Source organism: Colias croceus, chromosome 22 (assembly GCF_905220415.1).
Source record: "Colias croceus chromosome 22, ilColCroc2.1".
Lineage (NCBI taxonomy): Eukaryota > Metazoa > Arthropoda > Insecta > Lepidoptera > Pieridae > Colias > Colias croceus.
In genome coordinates, this window is record NC_059558.1 from 2,603,152 (window position 1) to 2,623,998 (window position 20,847).

Consider the following 20,847-nt stretch of genomic DNA (forward strand, 5'->3'; position numbering starts at 1 on the left):
CGCGCTCAAAGCCCGCGATAGAAGCTAGGTATGCAATAGCTTAATAAATATTGTTTCAGTTTGAGTTTAGTCAGGGTTATAAATATAAAAAAATGTGCTTCTTTATTTTGTAATTTGTAGTATTAAAGGTATGCCTTTATAACCTCTACCGGCTAGGGCTTTACCACGGAGTCCCGGAAGAATTCTAATCAATACCCGCGGCCCCATCATTAAAGCGGCTCGACGGAACACAGTGGGGTTTTAGTCGGTAAGAATCCGACATAACCCACGGCTCCTTCCCCGGGGGCCGTGGGTATCTTTGGAAGATTTCCTCACTATAAAAAAAAAGGGCTCTACCACGGCAGCGTCGAAGCATGCACAATGAAAATGTGTGACTGTCGCAAATAACTGATAAACTTGACGAATGTAAATGCACTTATCAGCTGAATACTTTATTTCAAGTGTGAATATATCTTATCTTTTATTCGCGAAAAAAAATTGTCACAAAAATATTATAATAGTTAATGGTTATCGTGATGTTTAACTTTGTTGTCAGGTAAATGAGATGCTATTTGACTAATATAGATAAAATTGTTTAGAAACAAGAATAAATATATGTTTACCCTAAGTGTTTACCGTCTATGTGTATTTTAAATTTCGTTCATTCATCCTCAGCCTTTCAATAATGTAGCTTTAAAAAAATCGCGCGCAAAAGCTCCGTTAATTTTCCTTATTTTCCAACTTCTTATGTTTATTATTGTTTTTTTTTTTATTTTCCACCTACTATGTATATTTTTTTAATATTTTTCTATTTATACGTTTAGTACGTAAGGAGAAAATGTTTTAAAAATAGGTGATAGAAATATTCAATTTTGTCTATATTTAGTTCATTCATCACGACACGCGTGCACTGCGTCCAGCTCGCAAATAAATCCCGATATACTATTTTTAAAACAGCAAAGTTGCAAACCTGTTTCGAAAAACATTGATGACAGATTATATAAATAATTAATATTCCCCGCATAGGTTAGCTATGTTGTAACAACCTAGTTCTAACGTTGGAATAAGTGCCCAAGTGGGCAAGTGTACTTACTGAATGTTAACATCACAGTTTTCCTTTAAACGAGTAGTCGGCCCGCGTACAGTTAAGCGTTTGGTCGCGTGCTATCGACACGAAAATGATAATATAATATCCACTATATAATAAATTATCAGGTGGTAAAGATAAATTATCAAACGTAGCTATGTGGCGTCCTGCGGTTGCCAGTGCCGGTTTAGACGCGACCGCGTTCCATTTTTCATTCGTGTTCTGTGCTTTGTGATTTTGGCGCGAAAGTTTTTTTTTTTTAATTTGCGAAAGTCGAAGCCATGGAAATGAATTACACGGATTGGACCACGGAGTTTCCCTCTACAACCGTGTCTATGGTTGAGGAGGAGACGGGAGTGAGGTCCTGGCTGGTCGGTCTCGTTATGAAGGTTTGTTTATAAAACAATTGTATGTGTTGTGACGCCGGCAATTATTGTAATGTACGTGTATGGTTATAATAATGGCATTGTATGTGCGAAACAATTATTCGTTTTGCATGATCGCCTTGTTTATTCTATCGAATGTTAACACTTAGCGTATCATATTGAAGATTAAATAAGATATTTACGATTGGGAGTAATTTCACATAGTCTTTAATGCTAAGTAAATTTGCCGTGATTTGTGTTAAAATTGTCCTTGTCGTGGATTCTTAGATGCAATTATATCACCTTGGTCCTGATGCTAATGATAATAAAATAATAAAATTTAGTAGTTAAATAAAAACATCATAAAACATGAAATAATGTTTGTACACATTACTTGTAACTAAAATTAAATATGTATATGTAATTATTAATTAATTTATTTTGATGCTTTTTGATCTAGAGTTTTTTAAACTGGTTTGTTTTATACACAGTGGATAAAAATCGAGATATATTTCTCATAAAATAATTAAAATTTCATTTAAGAAATCGAAAGTTAGTAGGTAAATCCTACTAAAATTGCAATCAAAAATATTTCTTAGTAGATCACGTTAAAACAGTTTTAGATGAAATTTGAGATAGACTCATTTTATTTTTCTCTGGATAACACGAGCACATGAGTAGACGTTTTTCTACTCATGTGACACGAGCGAAGCCACATGTCTGAGCTAGTTATTAACGAACTGATGTGTATACCTGTCGCATATCGTCATTGATAAAACACAATAGCGGCTTTATATGATTGTGTACACGCCTTTAAATATACATTATCTACACCGGAAGGAAGTTAGCGCGGAAAGTTTTTTTTTTTTAATTATTAATATCTCAAAAAATTGCTCCTTAAATGCTCCATCAGAATCAGTAATTGCTCCACTTCTATAATTATTAGTTTATTTATAATTAATTTTTAAAAAAATCCAAATACTGAAAACTTGATTTCCCTATAGAATGAAAAATATTCACTTTTCATAAAAAATTTTTTTGCAAAAAAATTGCTCCTTAAATGCTCCATCAGAATCAGTAATTGCTCCACTTCTATAATTATTAGTTTATTTATAATTAATTTTTTAAAAAATCCAAATACTGAAAACTTGATTTCCCTATAGAATGAAAAATATTCACTTTTCATAAAAAATTTTTTTGCAAAAAAATTGCTCCTTAAATGCTCCATCAGAATCAGTAATTGCTCCACTTCTATAATTATTAGTTTATTTATAATAAATTAAAAAAAAAATCCAAATACTGAAAACTTGATTTCCCTATAGAATGAAAAATATTCACTTTTCATAAAAAATTTTTTTGCAAAAAAATTGCTCCTTAAATGCTCCATCAGAATCAGTAATTGCTCCACTTCTATAATTATTAGTTTATTTATAATTAATTTTTTAAAAAATCCAAATACTGAAAACTTGATTTCCCTATAGAATGAAAAATATTCACTTTTCATAAAAAATTTTTTTGCAAAAAAATTGCTCCTTAAATGCTCCATCAGAATCAGTAATTGCTCCACTTCTATAATTATTAGTTTATTTATAATAAATTAAAAAAAAATCCAAATACTGAAAACTTGATTTCACTATAGAATGAAAAATATTCACTTTTCATAAAAAATTTTTTTGCAAAAAAATTGCTCCTTAAATGCTCCATCAGAATCAGTAATTGCTCCACTTCTATAATTATTAGTTTATTTATAATTAATTTTTAAAAAAATCCAAATACTGAAAACTTGATTTCCCTATAGAATGAAAAATATTCACTTTTCATAAAAAAAATTTTTCCAAAAAAATTGCTCCCGATTTGCTCTATCAATTACAAAAAAATTATTTAATTTTGATAATTTTTACAATAATTTACTGAAAAACTATGTTTGCATAGTAAACTACTGCGCTGTGACGTCATCAATTATTGTCGTTGCGACGCATAAGGGCCATATTTACATGTATCAGCACTGCAGCGATATGTATAGACCTTAATGTTTATGTTTTCTTATTTATATTATTCACTAGATTTCCGCCCGCGGCTTCGCCCGCGTTTTCAAAGGAAAACCCGCATAGGTAGTTCCCGCTAACGCAAACGATAGCAACTTGAACACAAATTAATTGATAATTACTTGAAGTTTTAATAATACTAATAAACGTACGAGTTTAGGGACCTAGACCCATAAATGAATTTTTAACTTTGGCTAACCGGTAAAATGGCATTTCAATTTTATTTCTGTTCCTTGTGCCATAACAGTGTTTATCTCCTACTCTTGTGTGTAAGTCGGCGTTTTTGTGCACATGCAAAATATTATTAAATATATACTGTGATGGTACAGTACTAGGATACCAGTATTCTTAAAGAGATCTCTTAGCGAGTCCCGAGCACGTAAATTATATATAGAGCGAATGGCTCTTTTCTGTAAGATAAATATAGTTTCTATATCTGCTGCCCTGCCCCATAGTAGAATTCCATAGGACATAATACTTTTTATACACCATTACAATTAATCTAATATTGATTGTGTTCATTGGTTACATTTTTAAAATCTTCGTGTTTTATAAATTTATAAAGAATAGAAAAAATTCGATCACGAGGCGGGACTCGAACCCGCATAATTTCGTGATCGAATGTTTATATTCTTTATATTTATAAATTTATATTTATAAAGCCAAAAATATCAAATTCAATCTTCGTGTTTTGTGAATTATTTAATAAATCATTTACGTGATTCTTTTTTTGTTCGATGCGGGATGGTGTCGAATTGGTCCCATAAAAATTTTATTAGGATAGGCCCAATATTTTATTTTATGAGCATTTTTGTCTGTATTTGTAAATGTTGCAAGTGCAAATTTGAAGTCGGTTGTTTTTAACGCAGTTATGTCTTGTATGTAAAACCTTTTGTCAAAAATAAAATTCTTTATAATTAGCACATATTTTATTATTTATACTCTAGTGAAAAATTTTCAGGTGATTATATAAAAGTAGGGCTCAATTTTTTCGCGAACCCTACTTCTAAATAATTACCACTCTTCAATAATTTAAAACTCCTTGACTGAATCCCTTCACACCCTAAAATAAAAAGTGCCTATTAATTTTTCTTATAGTAAACAGAAATTCAAATTCAATTATAAAAATACTTACTTATTACCGATTTAATACTTTGATGATAATTGATTACTAACCTTGATATTGTTGTGGACATGATGAAATGTCTCCATATTATGTTATATGTAATATATACGATGGTATACAAAAATTATTATCATTCGAACCTGCAATCCTAACTTGAAGACTCAATAAAACAAAAATTATAATTATTTCTTATTATTCTTATCATCAGAACCCTTTAGTTTCTGTGATCTGTGATCAGAACCAAATAATTACATGATAATAATTAATAACCTTTTAAGTAATACCATCCTACTAATCTATACTTCTATACTAATATTATAAAGAGGAAAGGTTTGTATGTATGTATGTATGGTTTTCACGCATAAACTACTATACCGATTTTGATGAAATTTGGCACAGACAATCTTTAGACCCTGAGAAAGAACATAGGCTACCTTTTATTGCGAAATATGTACCACGGGCGAAGCCGGGGCGGACCGCTAGTAATATAATAAATGCGAAAGTTTGTGAGGATGTGTGTGTGTTTGTTACTCATTCACGCAAATACTACTGAACCGATTACAATGAAATTTAGCACACATATAGACCGTAACTTGGATTAACACATAGGATAGGTTTTATCCCGGTAATCCCACGGGAACGGGAACTATGCGGGTTTTCCTATGAAAACGAGGGCGAAGCCGCGGGCGGAAATCTAGTGAATAATATAAATAAGAAAAAATAAACATTAAGGTCTATACATATCGCTGCAGTGCTGATACATGTAAATATGGCCCTTATGCGTCGCAACGACAATAATTGATGACGTCACAGCGCAGTAGTTTACTACGCAAACATAGTTTTTCAGTTTAATTATTGTAAAAATTATCAAAATTAAATAATTTTTTTTGTAATTGATAGAGCAAATCGGGAGCAATTTTTTTGGAAAAAAATTTTTTATGAAAAGTGAATATTTTTCATTCTATAGGGAAATCAAGTTTTCAGTATTTGGATTTTTTTTTAAATTAATTATAAATAAACTAATAATTATAGAAGTGGAGCAATTACAGATTCTGATGGAGCATTTAAGGAGCAATTTTTTGAGATATTAATAATAATAAAAAAAAAACTTTCCGCGCTAACTTCCTTCCGGTATTATCTACCTATTGTATTTGTTGAAGTTATTAAACCCAAGACCGCATAAAGAACATCTATTTATAATAGCCATAATTGGTATGCAATAATTTTTCAAATAGGACCAATATTTCCGGAGATTAGCACGTTCAAACATACAAACTCTTCAGCTTTCTAATATTGCTTAAAAGTCAAAAGTGCCTCTATTCTCAAGGTTACAAATATTGGCCATTAAAATCTGAAATGTTGACTGAGAGACAATGTGGATGCAATTAGTAATTATTATAAACATTCTTCATTAGGTAACTCGTCTAATAGTTCGACTTATAAAATGCATGGTACTATAATAATTGTACTATAAATATATTATTATAATATATTTTTTGTATTATAAAAAGTCCCATTGATATAGATCCCATATAGATATAGATCCCATATAGATGATACTGTAATTGTAATTCAGTGATTAATACAATTAATATCGTTAAATGAGTAAAACATTATGTGGAATATTTAAAATATGGAAAACGAAAATAACAATAAAATAGCATTTATTTATATAAATTTGTTTTAACTTTTATAATTAATTTTTACGTAGATAGGGTATACAAAAAATACAAAAATACACAAACATAAATTTATATTAAAAAAATACAAGTCATTCATAATTTTTTTACAATATTCATAGAAAAAAAAAATATAAGTACCTAGTCTTAATGTTTGAGTGGAATGAAAATATGAAAACATCTCAAACGGTTTTGTAAACACATATATAATTAACGCTATAACAAGTACCTAAGTGCTATATACAATCATGTACAGTCAAATAAAAACCAGTTATATGTTTTAACACTTGTGTGTTGCAAATTTTTTGTTACCACCGCTTATAGCGACAAGAAAATATTACATCACTATTGGAACATTGAACTTAAAAAAAAACAATTGTTGTTAAAAAACAATAAGTAATTACATATGCCTCATAACATACATACTAGTTTGTAGATTGTCAGCCTTTCCCAACTTGTGGTCCGCGAGCATATATCCCAGGAGGTCCGCAGACAAATCTAGAAAATTACGAAAGCATTTAGTGACCAGACTATTCTGACGGCCGGACTTTGTATATTTCAGATTTGAGATGGAATAATCTGTCAAGTGATGGATGGCTAAGTTATTCCACATAAAAATACTGCATTGGAGTTCAATTTACTTTTAAAATAATATCGATTGACCTATGTGAGTACTGCGAATAAGTTTTTTAGGGGTCCGCCTTTGGACAAGGTTGGGAAGGGCTGTTGTAGTGTATTCAATATACATGTAGGTGGTAGGTTTCGAAGGTGTAAAGTTCAATGAATTGGTTTGGATACTTAGAAGTCGCACATGCTCTTGGTTAGTCTCAATATTGATTATTATCTAGATATTTTGTATGAGAGATCTTCTTCACTTCACTTTTCTGATCGTCAAACGAAATTATTATAAGAAGATACATGACAAATAGGAAATCAATCATTTGGGGCTGATTTTTCAATTCCTGGTTAAAACTGTGTTAAAACTTACTAGCTGCGTTGCTCTTGTTAGTCTTAGTGTAATGATATAATATATAGCCTATAGCCTTCCTCGATAAATGGGCTATCTAACACCGAAAAAAATTTTCAAATCGGACCAGTAGTTCTTGAGATTAACGCGTTCAAACAAGCAAACAAACAAACTCTTCAGCTTTATAATATGAGTATAGATTCGTCGTAAAACGTGTTAAACCACCTAGGTAGCATTTCAAAAAGTATTCGTAGTAGGATTTGTGCAACTCCATAAGCGAACCAGTGTGGTCAGCTAGTGCAGAATTCACCTAGGTCCTAGATAACAAGGACGCGGGTGCAACGTGCTCAAACTAGACTTAGGTTGGTGTTTAGCATTTTAATAGTAGAAAATTAACATATTGAGAGAACTCGAAACAATGTTTTGTTTACGTCATCTTGTTTTTATTTTTATTGTGAATGAAAATCGCGATTTAAATTTCTGAATGGCTTTAATGTTAGTTTTGTTGTTTAGCTTTGTTTGAATGGAGGGTAGTTTGAAAAGTATGAATCAATTATGGTTGATACTTTTGAGTATGAAAAATCCTACAAGGATTGGGTCAAATGATGTTGAAGGCTTTTCCTCCATTTTTAAACTCAAATTCATACATTTATTTATTCAATTAGACTTCTAGAAGCACATTTGAATCGTCATTACATATTACCATTTTTACTTCTAGAAAGATGATGATCTTAGTAGTAGACCGTTTATGAAAGAAAATTAAGACAAATATGACTCAAGTACTTCTATAGATTGCAAAGCCACGGGACCAACAACCCACAAAGCCCTAATATCAGGATATTATCAAGCATCTAATCGACATTTCGCCTTTCTATCTGATGATAAACGCTACGAGACAACCAACATGTATATTTTATCTATATACTAGCTTTCCGCCCGCGGCTTCGCCCGCGTTTTCAGAGAAAACCCCGCATAGTTCCCTTTCCCGTGGGATTTCCGGGATAAAACCTATCCTATCTCTCAAGTTGGATCATACTGCACATGGTGTGCGAATTTTATTATAATCGGTTAAGTGGTTTAGGAGTCCATTGAGGACAAACATTGTGACACGAGATTTATATATATTAAGATTGCTATTTAAACTGTTAAACAAATTGTCTGTATATTGAAGACTATCTGTGCTTCGCAGTTTCACCCGCAAGCGAATCCGCAAGGCAAATTCAAAGATTTCTATAGCTCATGTGTTATTCTGATGACGTACCGTACTGTAAAGTTTCATCCAAATCCGTCCAGCACTTTTGAGCAGATTCGTTCTCTTTATAATATTAGTATGTATAGATATTCTAAATTCCTAGTTTTGGCACCTGTGCCACAGCTTATTTAAGCTTTTATGGGTGCCATCGTTGATAAAGTTTTTGCATTGTATATTTTTAATGTTCTAAATTAACAAATTTAATTTGAATTTGAAGAAAAAGCACCTGGATAAAAATATTATGGTGACAGAAAAACTATTTACGCAAATATCATATAATAAGCTCAGCCATTCTCCGTCTCTAATAAATTATTATAGGTCATGGGTTCAAGACTAGACGAGCGTGAAATTAATTTAATGTTAATTTCATAATTTTTGCGTATTATTTACTTCACTCGGTGACAACAAAACAAACTGTAATATCTACCTTAATTTTCTGAAACTTTGATGTAACTTTACACGGGATAAGGTATTTGCACGATAATGTAAATGAAGCAAGGGAATATTGCAAGTACCTAATTGTTTTGTCGTCTTCGTCGCATAAATCATTTATCGTATCGTTTGCTCAAAGTAAGATTAAAGATTATTTTCGTATCGTAATCTGATGCAGGTAGAAGATTCGTATTATCTATGAACGTATTTATCTACATAATAATACTAGCTTACCGCCCGCGGCTTCGCCCGCTTTCTCTAAAACGATTTGAGATTTAAACTATCCTATCTCTCAAGTTGGATCAAACTGCACATGGTGTGCGAATTTTATTCTAATCGGTTAAGTGGTTTAGGAGTCCATTGAGGACAAACATTGTGGCACGAGATTTATATATATTAAGATTACAAAAAGGAGCGTGTGGCCCGAGCACACGTGTCAGAAGTGAAACTTCTTTGGCAAGATTCAAAGATACTAAAATCGTCGCCTAACTCCATGACGTGAAGGTAGTGCTATGATGCGAACTTGAAATTTTACTCTCACCGCGCCTAAAGAAGTTTCACTTCAAGAACCTCTCGTTTCGAACTAAATTATAATCCTTAATTATTATAGAACATTTAAGGCACTTACACTGTATTCCTTTTAACGACTAAATGATGTTCTGGAAAGAACCCTTTAATCACTTGTCGTTGGATTATGTGTAATGTGGTAGTAAATAAAAATAAAAAATTCTCGTGTCACGTTATTTTAAGTAAAACTCCTCCGAAACGGCTTGACCGATTCTCATGAAACTTGGTGTGCATAGGTAGGTCTGATAATCGGACAACATCTATTTTTCATACCCCTAAGGGATAAGAGTAAGACAAAACAATGTTTCCTGGTACAGCTACTAGATAAATAAAATAAAGATCTTCACGATTTAAAATCTTTGAGTGTAGCAGTAAATCGTTATAAACAGAAACACAAACCAAGGCCAAAACTAATAATGAAATCATAAAAAACTTTGGAACATTCTCAAGATTCACGCAAATAGTTATCCTCAAAAAATATAAACACGTCTGTTGCAAAAAAGTCCCTACTACATCATCTGTGTATGTTGTTTTTAAACGTCATTCCTTTTTGCATTCATGATAGTTCATATATTAGCCGCTTTGTATATCGAAATAAAATTTGAGGTTGATAGATGAGATAGATATAGAGCTTTCGATCGTAGTCCCTAGGTCTATGTCAGTGCTCTTGCGCCCGCTTCTTCGCTCACTTTGTCTAAAATTTGACAAATTGCATTCTTAAATGTTCCACTTGAATAATTACTCTTATCTATTAAAAATCCACTTCCAAATCCGTTGCGTAGTTTCAAAGATTTCAGCATACAAAAGAACGGACATCGACAGCGACTTTGTTTTAAAATACCTACCTTATAATGTAGTGTTATATCCATAATCTTTATATATATAAATCTCGTGTCACAATGTTTGTCCTCAATGGACTCCTAAACCACTTAACCGATTATAATAAAATTCGCACACCATGTGCAGTTCGATCCAACTTGAGAGATAGGATAGTTTAAACATGTAGGTACCACGGGCGAAGCCGGGGCGAACCACTAGTCTATAATATAAAAATGAATCCCAAAATGTGTTGGTAAGCGCATAACTTTAGAACAGCTGAACCGATTTCTTTAATTCTTTTTTTATTATATTCCTTGAAGTACGAGGATGGTTCTTATGTAGAGAAAACGTGAATATGTACCACGGGCGAAGCCGGGGCGGACCGCTAGTCTCGTGTCACAATGTTTGTCCTCAATGGACTCCTAAACCACTTAACCGATTATAATAAAATTCGCACACCATGTGCAGTTCGATCCAACTTGAGAGATAGGATAGTTTAAACATGTAGGTACCACGGGCGAAGCCGGGGCGAACCACTAGTCTATAATATAAAAATGAATCCCAAAATGTGTTGGTAAGCGCATAACTTTAGAACAGCTGAACCGATTTCTTTAATTCTTTTTTTATTATATTCCTTGAAGTACGAGGATGGTTCTTATGTAGAGAAAACGTGAATATGTACCACGGGCGAAGCCGGGGCGGACCGCTAGTCTTAATATATATAAATAATATTATAAATGCGAAAGTAACGCTGTCTGTCTGTCTGTTACTCAATCACGCTTTAACTACTGAACCAATTTGCATGAAATTTGGTATAGAGATGTTTTGATACCCGAGAAAGGACGTAGGATAGGTTTTATCCCGGAAATCCTACGGGAACAAGTTTTTCTTTGAAAACGCGGGCGTAGCCGCGGGCGGAAAGCTAGTATACCTCTTGATATTAAGTGCTGATTTACACAGGGTCAGAAACTGACTACAAATTCGAGGCAAATCAGTGCTGACCCGAAAAAAAACCCTGTGTAAACAGATTTGAAGTCAGTACAGAGGCTTGAAGTCTATGTAAACAGTTAAAGTCAGTCGCGGCGCCGAAATTCGGCGCCGCGACTGACTTGTCTACTGACCCTGTGTAAATCAGCACTTATACCAAACGAATGATGATGAATTTGCGTTTCATTTATATATAAAACTAAAAAAGTGAGTGTATTTAAAGATTGAAATATATTAGTCGAATTAGCAGTTATTTATTTATAAATTATCTACTACTGCTACTACTTGTGTTTAGTTGCGATATTTTTTATCAATATCTATTATCACCGATTAGTAACGATTCAGTACCTACAATATCTTCTATTTGATAAAAATTATTTACAATCTATCAATCAAATAATATGTAAGTCATTATAATACAATTATGTATAAATTAACACAAAGAAATATCACTATAAGAACACCAAACAGTGAACTTCCTGTAAAAGAAAATTTCCATTAATTTGACGTAACACTTGAAATCCAATCTATGGATGAACTGAGAACAGTAATAACACCTGACGAAGCGAAGGGCATGTAATGTTTGTGATGCTTCTTAAAAGACTTCTTAGTATTCACCTGCCTCATGCCCCATGATGTCACTCCCACTATCCCTGATTTGTGAATAATTGGCCCACCAGAATCACCTTTTGTCAGCGTAGCTATTTCGTCACATTTTGGCGTAACACATACTGTAATTAATGGAAATATAGTTTCATCACCTGAGCATCGAATCAGGAGGGCATTCATAACTTGCAGCGGTTTATTCAGTGTCATTGTATCATGTAACGTCGCTGAGTCATTTGTTATTCCATAGCCTAAAGCGACGGCCTCGTGGCCTATCAAAGTTGTGTGATCGACTGCACTTATCGTCGCATATTGTGTTATATTGATTGGTTCAGTTTTAAAGAGGCAGATGTCATACTGCAAAGTGTCCGTATGGTATCTTGGATGTGTGATGATTTGAAGAACACCGCTGTACATTCCTGATACCGATGGTAAATGTGAACTGTATCTTATTACTGTTGAAATATTATTTGGCAATCCATCCACGCAATGTCCAGCAGATAATGTCCACGTGGGAGATAAAATAGAGCATGTACACATGTGTCTATATTTATTCAGTTTTCTATTTAGGAAGCCCCAACTTGCTGCAAAAGGGAATTCGTTTAAATATGCATCTCTGCTTGCCACAATCCGTCTTGCCGCTTCAACGTCCGCGACGGTTATAAATAATAAGAGCAAAATCATTTTGTTCATGACGATATTCGGTTGCAAAAGTGTAATGGTAATAAAATCGAATGCGGTTATTTTGATTGAAAATAATAAAATCTTGTAATGTTCTTGAATGTACTTCAAATGAAATCCATACTATATTAATATTATAAATGTGAAAGTAACTCTGTCTGTCTGTCTGTTACTCAATCACGCCTAAACTACTGAACCAATTTTCATGAAATTTGTTATGGAGATATTTTGATACCAGAGAAAGGACATAGGCTACTTTTTATCCTGGGAAAATGACGCAATCCCGGAAATCCCACGGGAATGGGAGCTATGCGGGTTTTTCTTTGACTGCGCGGGCGAAGCAGCGGGCGGAAACCTAGTTAATATTAAACGAGATGCTTTAATCATCGTCGAGACATAAAATGTTATGTACTACGTAATGTTCTGCATTGTGACTTAATTATAAATTATAATATCCTCCTTCCCTTAGATCTGTTCAAATTGAGTTCAAGTTTAGTGTCCACTTTTGAAGAAATTCGCGTGTTCCATGTATTTATAAATATCAAGAAATACTTTTAAGTGACCATATGAATTTGTAATAGATACGTGTGTTTGCTTTTGAAATGCAGAACTAAACCAAAACTCTACCCAAACCAAAATGTTTTCAATAGAGAGCAAATTTAAATTACAAGCTTTTTAAGACTCTTCCTTTGCAAAGTCTAAAACTAATTCGATAAAAATAGCGTCCGTTGAAGTCTGCTAGCAACACCAAGGTCGGGACCACAAGGTGAAGGATTTGCGTCACTCGCCTGTCCACATGAAGCTATGTATTTGGGAAATAATGTCATTTGGGGAGGTGATATGGAGTAAAAGCATCACAGTAACATTATTTCACATTGTCATGTTTTTGCAGGCGGAATATATTTTATTTCGTTCATATAGAAACATGTTTTTCACAACATCAAAATTTACGAGTCATATAAGTATTGTTAATGTTATGTATGATATTGTCAACACACAAAACGATTGAAAATGATACAACAAAGTTAACATAAGTTTAGCTGAAACATAAGAATAAATTCTAGGATGAAGCCGATGATGGTGCTAATAAAACGAGGTGCTCATTACTAAAGAAAATTTTCACTAATTTGACGTAACACTCGAAATCCAATCTATAAATGAACTGACAACAGTAATAATACCTGACGAAGAGAATGGCATATAATGTTTGTGATGCTTTTTGAAAGCCTTCGCAGTGTGCACAATCCTAGTAATCGCTTTATTCACTCCCACTACCCCTGATTTATGAATAACTGGCCCTCCAGAATCACCTGGTGTCAGCGAAGCTATTTCGTGACATTTTGGCATAAGACATACAGATGTAAAAAATTGTTCTTCATAACTTGAGCATCGAGTCAGGAGGGCATTCATAACTTGCAGCGGTTTATTCAGTGTCATTGTATCATGTAACGTCGCTGAGTCATTTGTTATTCCATATCCTAAAGCGAGGGCCTCGTGGCCTATCAAAGTTGTGTGATCGACTGCACTTATCGTCGCGTATTGTGTTATATTTATTGGTTCTGTTTTCAAGAGACAGATGTCATACGGCAAAGTGTCCCTTTGGTATCTTGGATGTGTGATGATTTGAAGAACAGTGCTGTACATTCCTGATACCGCTGGTAAATGTGAACTGTATCTTATTACCGTTGAAATATTCGTCAATACATACGCACAATGTGCAGCAGATAAAGTCCACGTGGGAGATAAAATAGAGCATGTACATATGTGTCTATATTTATTCAGTTTTCTATTTAGGATGCCCCAACTTGCTGCAAAAGGGAATTCGTTTAAATATGCATCTCTGCTTGCCACAATCCGTCTTGCCGCTTCACCGCCGGTTATAAATAAAAAGAGCAAAATCATTTTGTTCATGACGATATTCGGTTGCAAAAGTGTAATGGTAATAAAATCGAATGCATCGAGATATATGTACTACGTACTAGAGAGGCGATCGCTACTACACTCTCTTTAACACGAGCTAGAGGCAAGAATCACAAGTCTCTTTAGTCTGTGCCGGACTGTGCCCCCCGCTTGCCGCGTCAACACGTCGTGTTATTGCTCTTAACAGCTCTTAATTGTTTTAACAGTTCCCATAATACAAACAAATCCCGAGGAGTGACTTTTCACCAGTAAGTTTCCTTATTATGAGTAAGTCATGCATTTTACTAATATTGTTATCATTAGACATCGGATTATATGCATTTGCATATTTGCATATGCAAATGCATAAAACTCTCTAATTACGGCGTTAGTGCATATTTTAGCCTTTTTCCCCAATCGTGCATATTTCGTGCATAAATCGTTAAGTAGCGGGAGTTTTGATTGGTCGACTAACCTTTATTAGCCAATCAGAACGCTCAGCGAGTAAACAAACCCTATTTTGGCATGGTAAAATGGCAAAAAATTACAAAATGGGCTCCATTTTAAGTAAATTTTGAGCCATTCAAAATAGGGCTAGATTACCCTTTTGGGGCTAAAAACGTAAAACACGGGTTGAATTCCAAAAAAGGGCTAGATTTAGCCCGGAAAGGGTTAAGGTGGCAACACTGGGCTCGCGGGTGACAAACGTCACAAATTTGCGCTCGAAAATTTGATAAAAATGCTTAATTGTATATTGGCACAAAAACTATACTCAATTTCAAGAAAATTTCAATGTTTTTGTACAATCTTTGATTTAAATATATAAAAATAATAAAGGTTTTTTTGATTTTTATGTGCATATTTTAGGCATATCAGTCGTTTTTAGTGCATATTTCGGCCTTTTTTAGTGCATATTTGCATGCATATTTTGGCATTTTGTTAGTGCATATAATCCGATGTCTAGTTATCATTTTGCGAAAAATCACCACGCGTTCTGCGTTTCGCGCCATTTTTCATAGACTAACAGCACAGACGTGACACTATCGATGAGTGTTAAAAAAATGTAACTGGATTTTTTAACTATGAATATACAATATATACTAGGAAAGATTACCGTGGTGTAGTACCTAAATATTTATACTTTTACCCAACTACGCAAAGTAAAACGGTAGGTAGGTTATTTTAAGTAATATTTATTTATTTACCTATTTTTATTTATTAAAAAAAGGTTCATCAACAGTTGTTCCAATAGGATTTATAAATTATTATGCACAACAATTACAAATAAACACAACATTCACAGAAACTAATACAGTAAAAGTTCCTTAATTGCGCTTCCTTTATTCGCGTTTTCACTATTCGCGGATTAAAAAAAAGCGACCCAATTTCTATATTCGCATGTAAAAATTTTTTTTATTCGCGGATTTAATAAGTACATACATAATAATAAAATTATTCCAATAGGTATCTTACCCAATATCCTTGTCAAATGGACTAATAATGCCCGGTTCCTATATTTGAAAAACGATCCGTTTTAGTTACGAATAGTAGTATAATTAACCAAGCGTAAGCGAAAATCGTTCCTATAAAAAACGTCTCGTCAAGCAACTTACCGACGGCTTCCTACTGACGGATGGGAGGGTTACTATTAACGAACGGTAAGCATATTGTATGGAGAAGACAGTTTATCGCGTTCCTATAAATATTTTTAACGTCATTATGCTGTCAAAGTTACTATTCGTATAGCATTTTGTTTACCCGTCGATTTCGGGCGGTTAAATTCTTACTATTTCATTGTTTCCGCTTCAATATCGAAATGTGGAGTTCAGATAGTGATAGAGAAGTGTTTAATATTATATCGAATTTCGGAAGAAGATAGTGGGCGTGAAAGAGTATATATATTATAGAGAAGGAGTGGATTTTTTTGCGACCCTGGATTCTCACGAATTTCAATTGAGATTTCGACTTGATAAAGAATCTGTAGAACAATTACTTCTTGAAATTTATCCAGACGTACGAATAAAAGGAGCCAGGTTAGTTTAACGGAGGCATTAATATTATACCAAACACGTCTAACCTTATTACATACCTAATTTATGTTGTCATTTCAGGAATCATGGGGTATCTCCATAACATCAATTACTGTTGACGCTGAGGTTCTATGCTTTAGGCACAATATCGATATCAGTGGCAGACCTATTTCCCTTGGTCACGGGCCACGGCATCACGCGTGAACGGGTGGACCGATTTCTATCATTATTTTTTTATAATATTCCTTGAAGTACGAGGATGGTTATTATGGAAAGAAAACATAAACATGTACCAAGGACGAAGCCGGGGCGGACCACTAGTATATATATAGATATTATATGTCTATGTTTGCAATGTAGAAATCAATTTTTTAAACATTGTATTGTAAATAATAAAAAATAAATAAAAGTACATAATAAAATGGAATAAAAGTTTTATTTCTTTATTACAGTTTAATTTTACATAATAATAATATGTAACTACATAATATATGCCAAAGAACTGTCCTGTGATTCTTACGCGACAACCCTCCATCGATTATCATCTTCCATATTATATTCCTTAACGCTGTAATAGGCTCTCTGAACTAAATACATTTTTTACATAAGATTTACATTTAGCACTAACAAATTCTTTTTCTACCGTGTGTCTAGATATTATATTGCTTAATAATATACAAAAATTAATTAGTTATTGTGTGTTCAGTATTTCAATTATTTCTTCATAATATTTGTCCATCATCCTTATTATGTTTGAATTTTTTGGCTGAAAATAAAAAGTTTTCCTGGTATTTGACCACTTTTTGCATTAAATGTGTTGGTCAACGAAGACTAACATTCATCCTTTAATTTATTCGTAGAAGCATTAGTCTCCTTACTGGTTATAATTGAGCAACCTCGTCTTTACTCATATCCTTCTTCGATTTCTGTAACAGAAATACCTATGTTTAACTTAAGAGTGTCCGAAGCAAAAAGTAAGCGGCAGACGATTTTAAAGAAGAAATATAAAGGCGTACTTACCGGCGTAATATCCATATTTAATAAATATATAAACAGTCGTCGTTGTATTTTTATTCTTTAATTATAAAACTTGACAATGAATCAACAATGAATGACAATAATTTGACAACTGACAAGCAATGCACGCGTGCGCGAGAAAAACGTTCCGTTTTTGCTTTCTGTGTAACGCATTAGGTTGTTTAGAAGGAAAATTATCACGCAGATGTGTACAAATATATAGTTCTTTAGTATTAGTTCTTTATTAATAAGAAACTTTATTCTTAAAGTTTATAATTCGACTGTATATTTAACTTATTTTGTCCTGAATTTTGTGTAATTTTAATTTCAATTTGGCTTATAACGAAACGCAAATCTGTGAGTGAAGAGGGCTCGGTATTTTTATGACCAACGGATGTCCGTCGACAGCACGTCAAGAAATAAAATTGTGGAACGGTAATAACGACTCGTAGTTAGTTCTAGAAAAACGGATAGTAGCTTTGATACTATGACGATCCGTTGAATATAGGAACCGGGCATAAGAAAGTAAAATAGATCTTATTACAAGTTTGCCTAAAGTACATAATATTATGTTCTTAAATGATATCGCCGAGGCCTTTGACACAAGCCGCCTTTGTCGCAAGCCGCCTCTGCGGCGATTGATGTTTTTGAGAATATAAATAAACAGAATGGAAGCAACCTTATAACTCAATAAATAAAGTAGGTATATTTTTAAATGTAGTTCCGTTTATAGTAAAAGCCGCTTTGCGTATTTATTGTTTCGTCTTTCACATTCGTTACAAAAATTGTGATCAAGTAAGGGGGCGTCCATAAATTACGTGAGGTGTTTTTTTTTAATTTTCTGCCCCTCCCTCCCCCCCTGGTGAGATGTCGTGAGATTTTATTCAACCCCCTCCCCCATCCTCGAATCTCACGTGAGATTTTTCAAAATGTGAGTTTCTTATACGTAAACGCCATCAACATTGAATCAACGTATCCATTTAATTAGGGCTATTATAAACCAATACTCCAAAATTCGATTACATCATGAAGCAAAAACTGATAAAACTATTGATTACTACACAAAACGACAAAAGCTTACTAAATTGATATTATTTAAAGGAAATTAAAATACATAGTTTAATATAAAATCCTCTTTTTATTAATTCCCTAGTATCAGTACCACCAGATAGTACCGAGTAAACAGATTGCACAATGTGTCGCATCTGCACGCATTGCTTAATCTTTGAACTTGAAGCCACGCCTCGCTCGTTCCACACGTACCCCACCACATCGGCCGCGCGCAATGTTTTTGTTTGGAATAACCTCTCTAGTACGTAGTACATATATCTCGATGATCGAATGCGGTTATTTTGATTGAAAATAATAAAATCTTGTAATGTTCTTGAATGTACTTTAAATGAAATTAATAATAAACGAGATGCTATAATCATCGTCGGGACATAAAATATCAATAATAAATACTACATAATGTTCTGCATTTTGACTTGGTGGTAAGAAATTTTTGTTCGTCAATTTGCCGTGTTAGTGCCTTCATTTTGTATAAGGTCCAAGTCCAATTTAATGTCATTCGATATACCTTAACAACCAACTGCAGTTCAATGCAGCATTATTATTCATAATTGTTAAGCTAATTGTTTAAAAAGAAAAAAAGACGTGTGGCACTCGGGGACTCCCACGGTAGCCTCCGTGCCTGTCGGAGTGGGGAGCGTGAGGTTTTTTGTTACGCAATTTCTGGATTCGGTCCCTGCGCTCAAGGCCCGCGATAGAAGCTATGCAATAGCTTAAAAAAAACACAACTGCGGTAAACCGCTTGGTTGGTTGGTTAAAACCAAGACCATCTCTACAGCCTACTACAGAGGAAAAAAAGGATTCCTCCTTACTTACCCTTAGATCTATTCAAATTGAATTCAAATTTATTGGCCTAAGTGACCATATGAATTTATAATAGAAATGTGTGTTTACTATTGATATGCAGGACTAAACAAAAATTCTATCCAAATCAAAATATTTCCAACAAAGAGCAAGCTTTTTAAGACTCTTCCTTTGCAAACACTAAAACTATTTCGGTAAAAATAGCGTCTGTTGAAGTCTGCTAGCAACACCAAGGTCGGGACCACAAGGTGAAGGATTTGCGTCACTCGCCTGTGCACATGAAGCAATTTGTGAAATAATACCATTAGGGCAGTTTGTATAGGGTAATAGAAACGATATAAAAATGTACTAGTTCAGAGTGCCTATTACCTGCATGATGAAAATCCATGGAAAGTTGTCGCCTAAGAACCACAGGACAGTTCTTTGGCATAATTATTATGATATGTAGTTAAATATATTATGTTAAATTAAAATGTTATATTGACATGACTTGCCGGTTCTTATTCATAGATATAGCTTTACGAATCGGTTGTAAGTGTTAAAATATGTTATGACGATTCAAAAGTGCTTCTAGAAGAAGTCTGATAAATAAATGTTTGAGTTTGATTTATGAAACTGGTAAATGGTTCTTTTACAAGCAATTTTTTTATACATAGCGTCGTTAGTTTCATAGTATAAGGTATGGAGAAGTGGTGGTATGATAGGTGTTTGGTTATAGATTACTAGTTATACCGCGCGGTGTCACCCGTGGGCAAAATCAAGTATTTCTCTATAGAATTCTCTATAAAGATGTACCTATGTACATCAAGCTCATGCGTTATTCTATTGTATAAGGAACCTAGGTACATTACTTTAGAAATTCATCTAAATCCGCTCAGTTTTTTTTAGTGTAGGATACAATATCGATACATTCTTACAAACTTTCGCGCTTAGAATATTAGTAGGATATCGATTTCAAAAAAATGTTAATAACTATTGTATGTGTCTTGTTGTCTATGGGTTACTTTGTTACAATCTGGAAAGTGGAAACATTAAAAACATGTTATTAGGCGTTTTGTAAAATTTCACGTTTCGTGTAAAGAATACCTAATTGAATAGGTATGATTTTATATCAGTATCAGATGATGTACATCTTTCATTATGTACTATTCGACCGATTAAAAAATTACTTTACCTACTATGAGAGAAGAGCACCTGGTATTTTTTAACTCCCCTGTTTTATTTATTTATTTTCGAACCAAAATGAAAAGTAAATAACGTAAGAAAGCGGGTTTTCCTTTTGAGTTTATATGAAAAACCAGTATGGATATCAAAGGTATATAAACGCTATCTAAATACCAACTACGTGTACGATATAAAATGCAATTAAGCCATAACTCTTTATTTTCAGCAGCTCACGCAACTTTTTCCATCGCGTAGGTATTGCACGCGATT

General features: G+C 33.5%; 2 protein-coding genes across 4 annotated transcripts in view; one reads left to right on the plus strand and one right to left on the minus strand.

Moving 5' to 3' along the window:
- LOC123701931 (transmembrane protein 165) overlaps positions 1 to 20,847 on the plus strand; it is a 49,363-nt gene that overhangs the window by 22,106 nt on the left and 6,410 nt on the right. Inside the window, exon 1 of one of the 3 annotated variants that reach the window (XM_045649562.1) lies at positions 1,110 to 1,455. The exons of the other annotated variants lie outside the window; for them this stretch is intronic. Within the exon in view, the coding sequence (XP_045505518.1) occupies positions 1,348 to 1,455 (108 nt within the window). The 5' untranslated portion in view covers positions 1,110 to 1,347. Of the gene's footprint in view, positions 1 to 1,109; positions 1,456 to 20,847 lie in introns of those variants that run through there. 3 annotated transcript variants of the gene reach the window in all.
- On the minus strand, positions 11,787 to 12,660 carry LOC123701932 (trypsin-like). The gene has a single exon (XM_045649564.1). It carries the CDS (start codon positions 12,602 to 12,604, stop codon positions 11,804 to 11,806), a length of 801 nt encoding a protein of 266 aa, XP_045505520.1. The 5' UTR covers positions 12,605 to 12,660; the 3' UTR covers positions 11,787 to 11,803.

Excerpts from the sequence above, each read along its gene's own strand:
- LOC123701932 (XM_045649564.1), bottom strand. The coding sequence starts at position 12,604 with ATGAACAAAATGATTTTGCTCTTATTATTTATAACCGTCGCGGACGTT.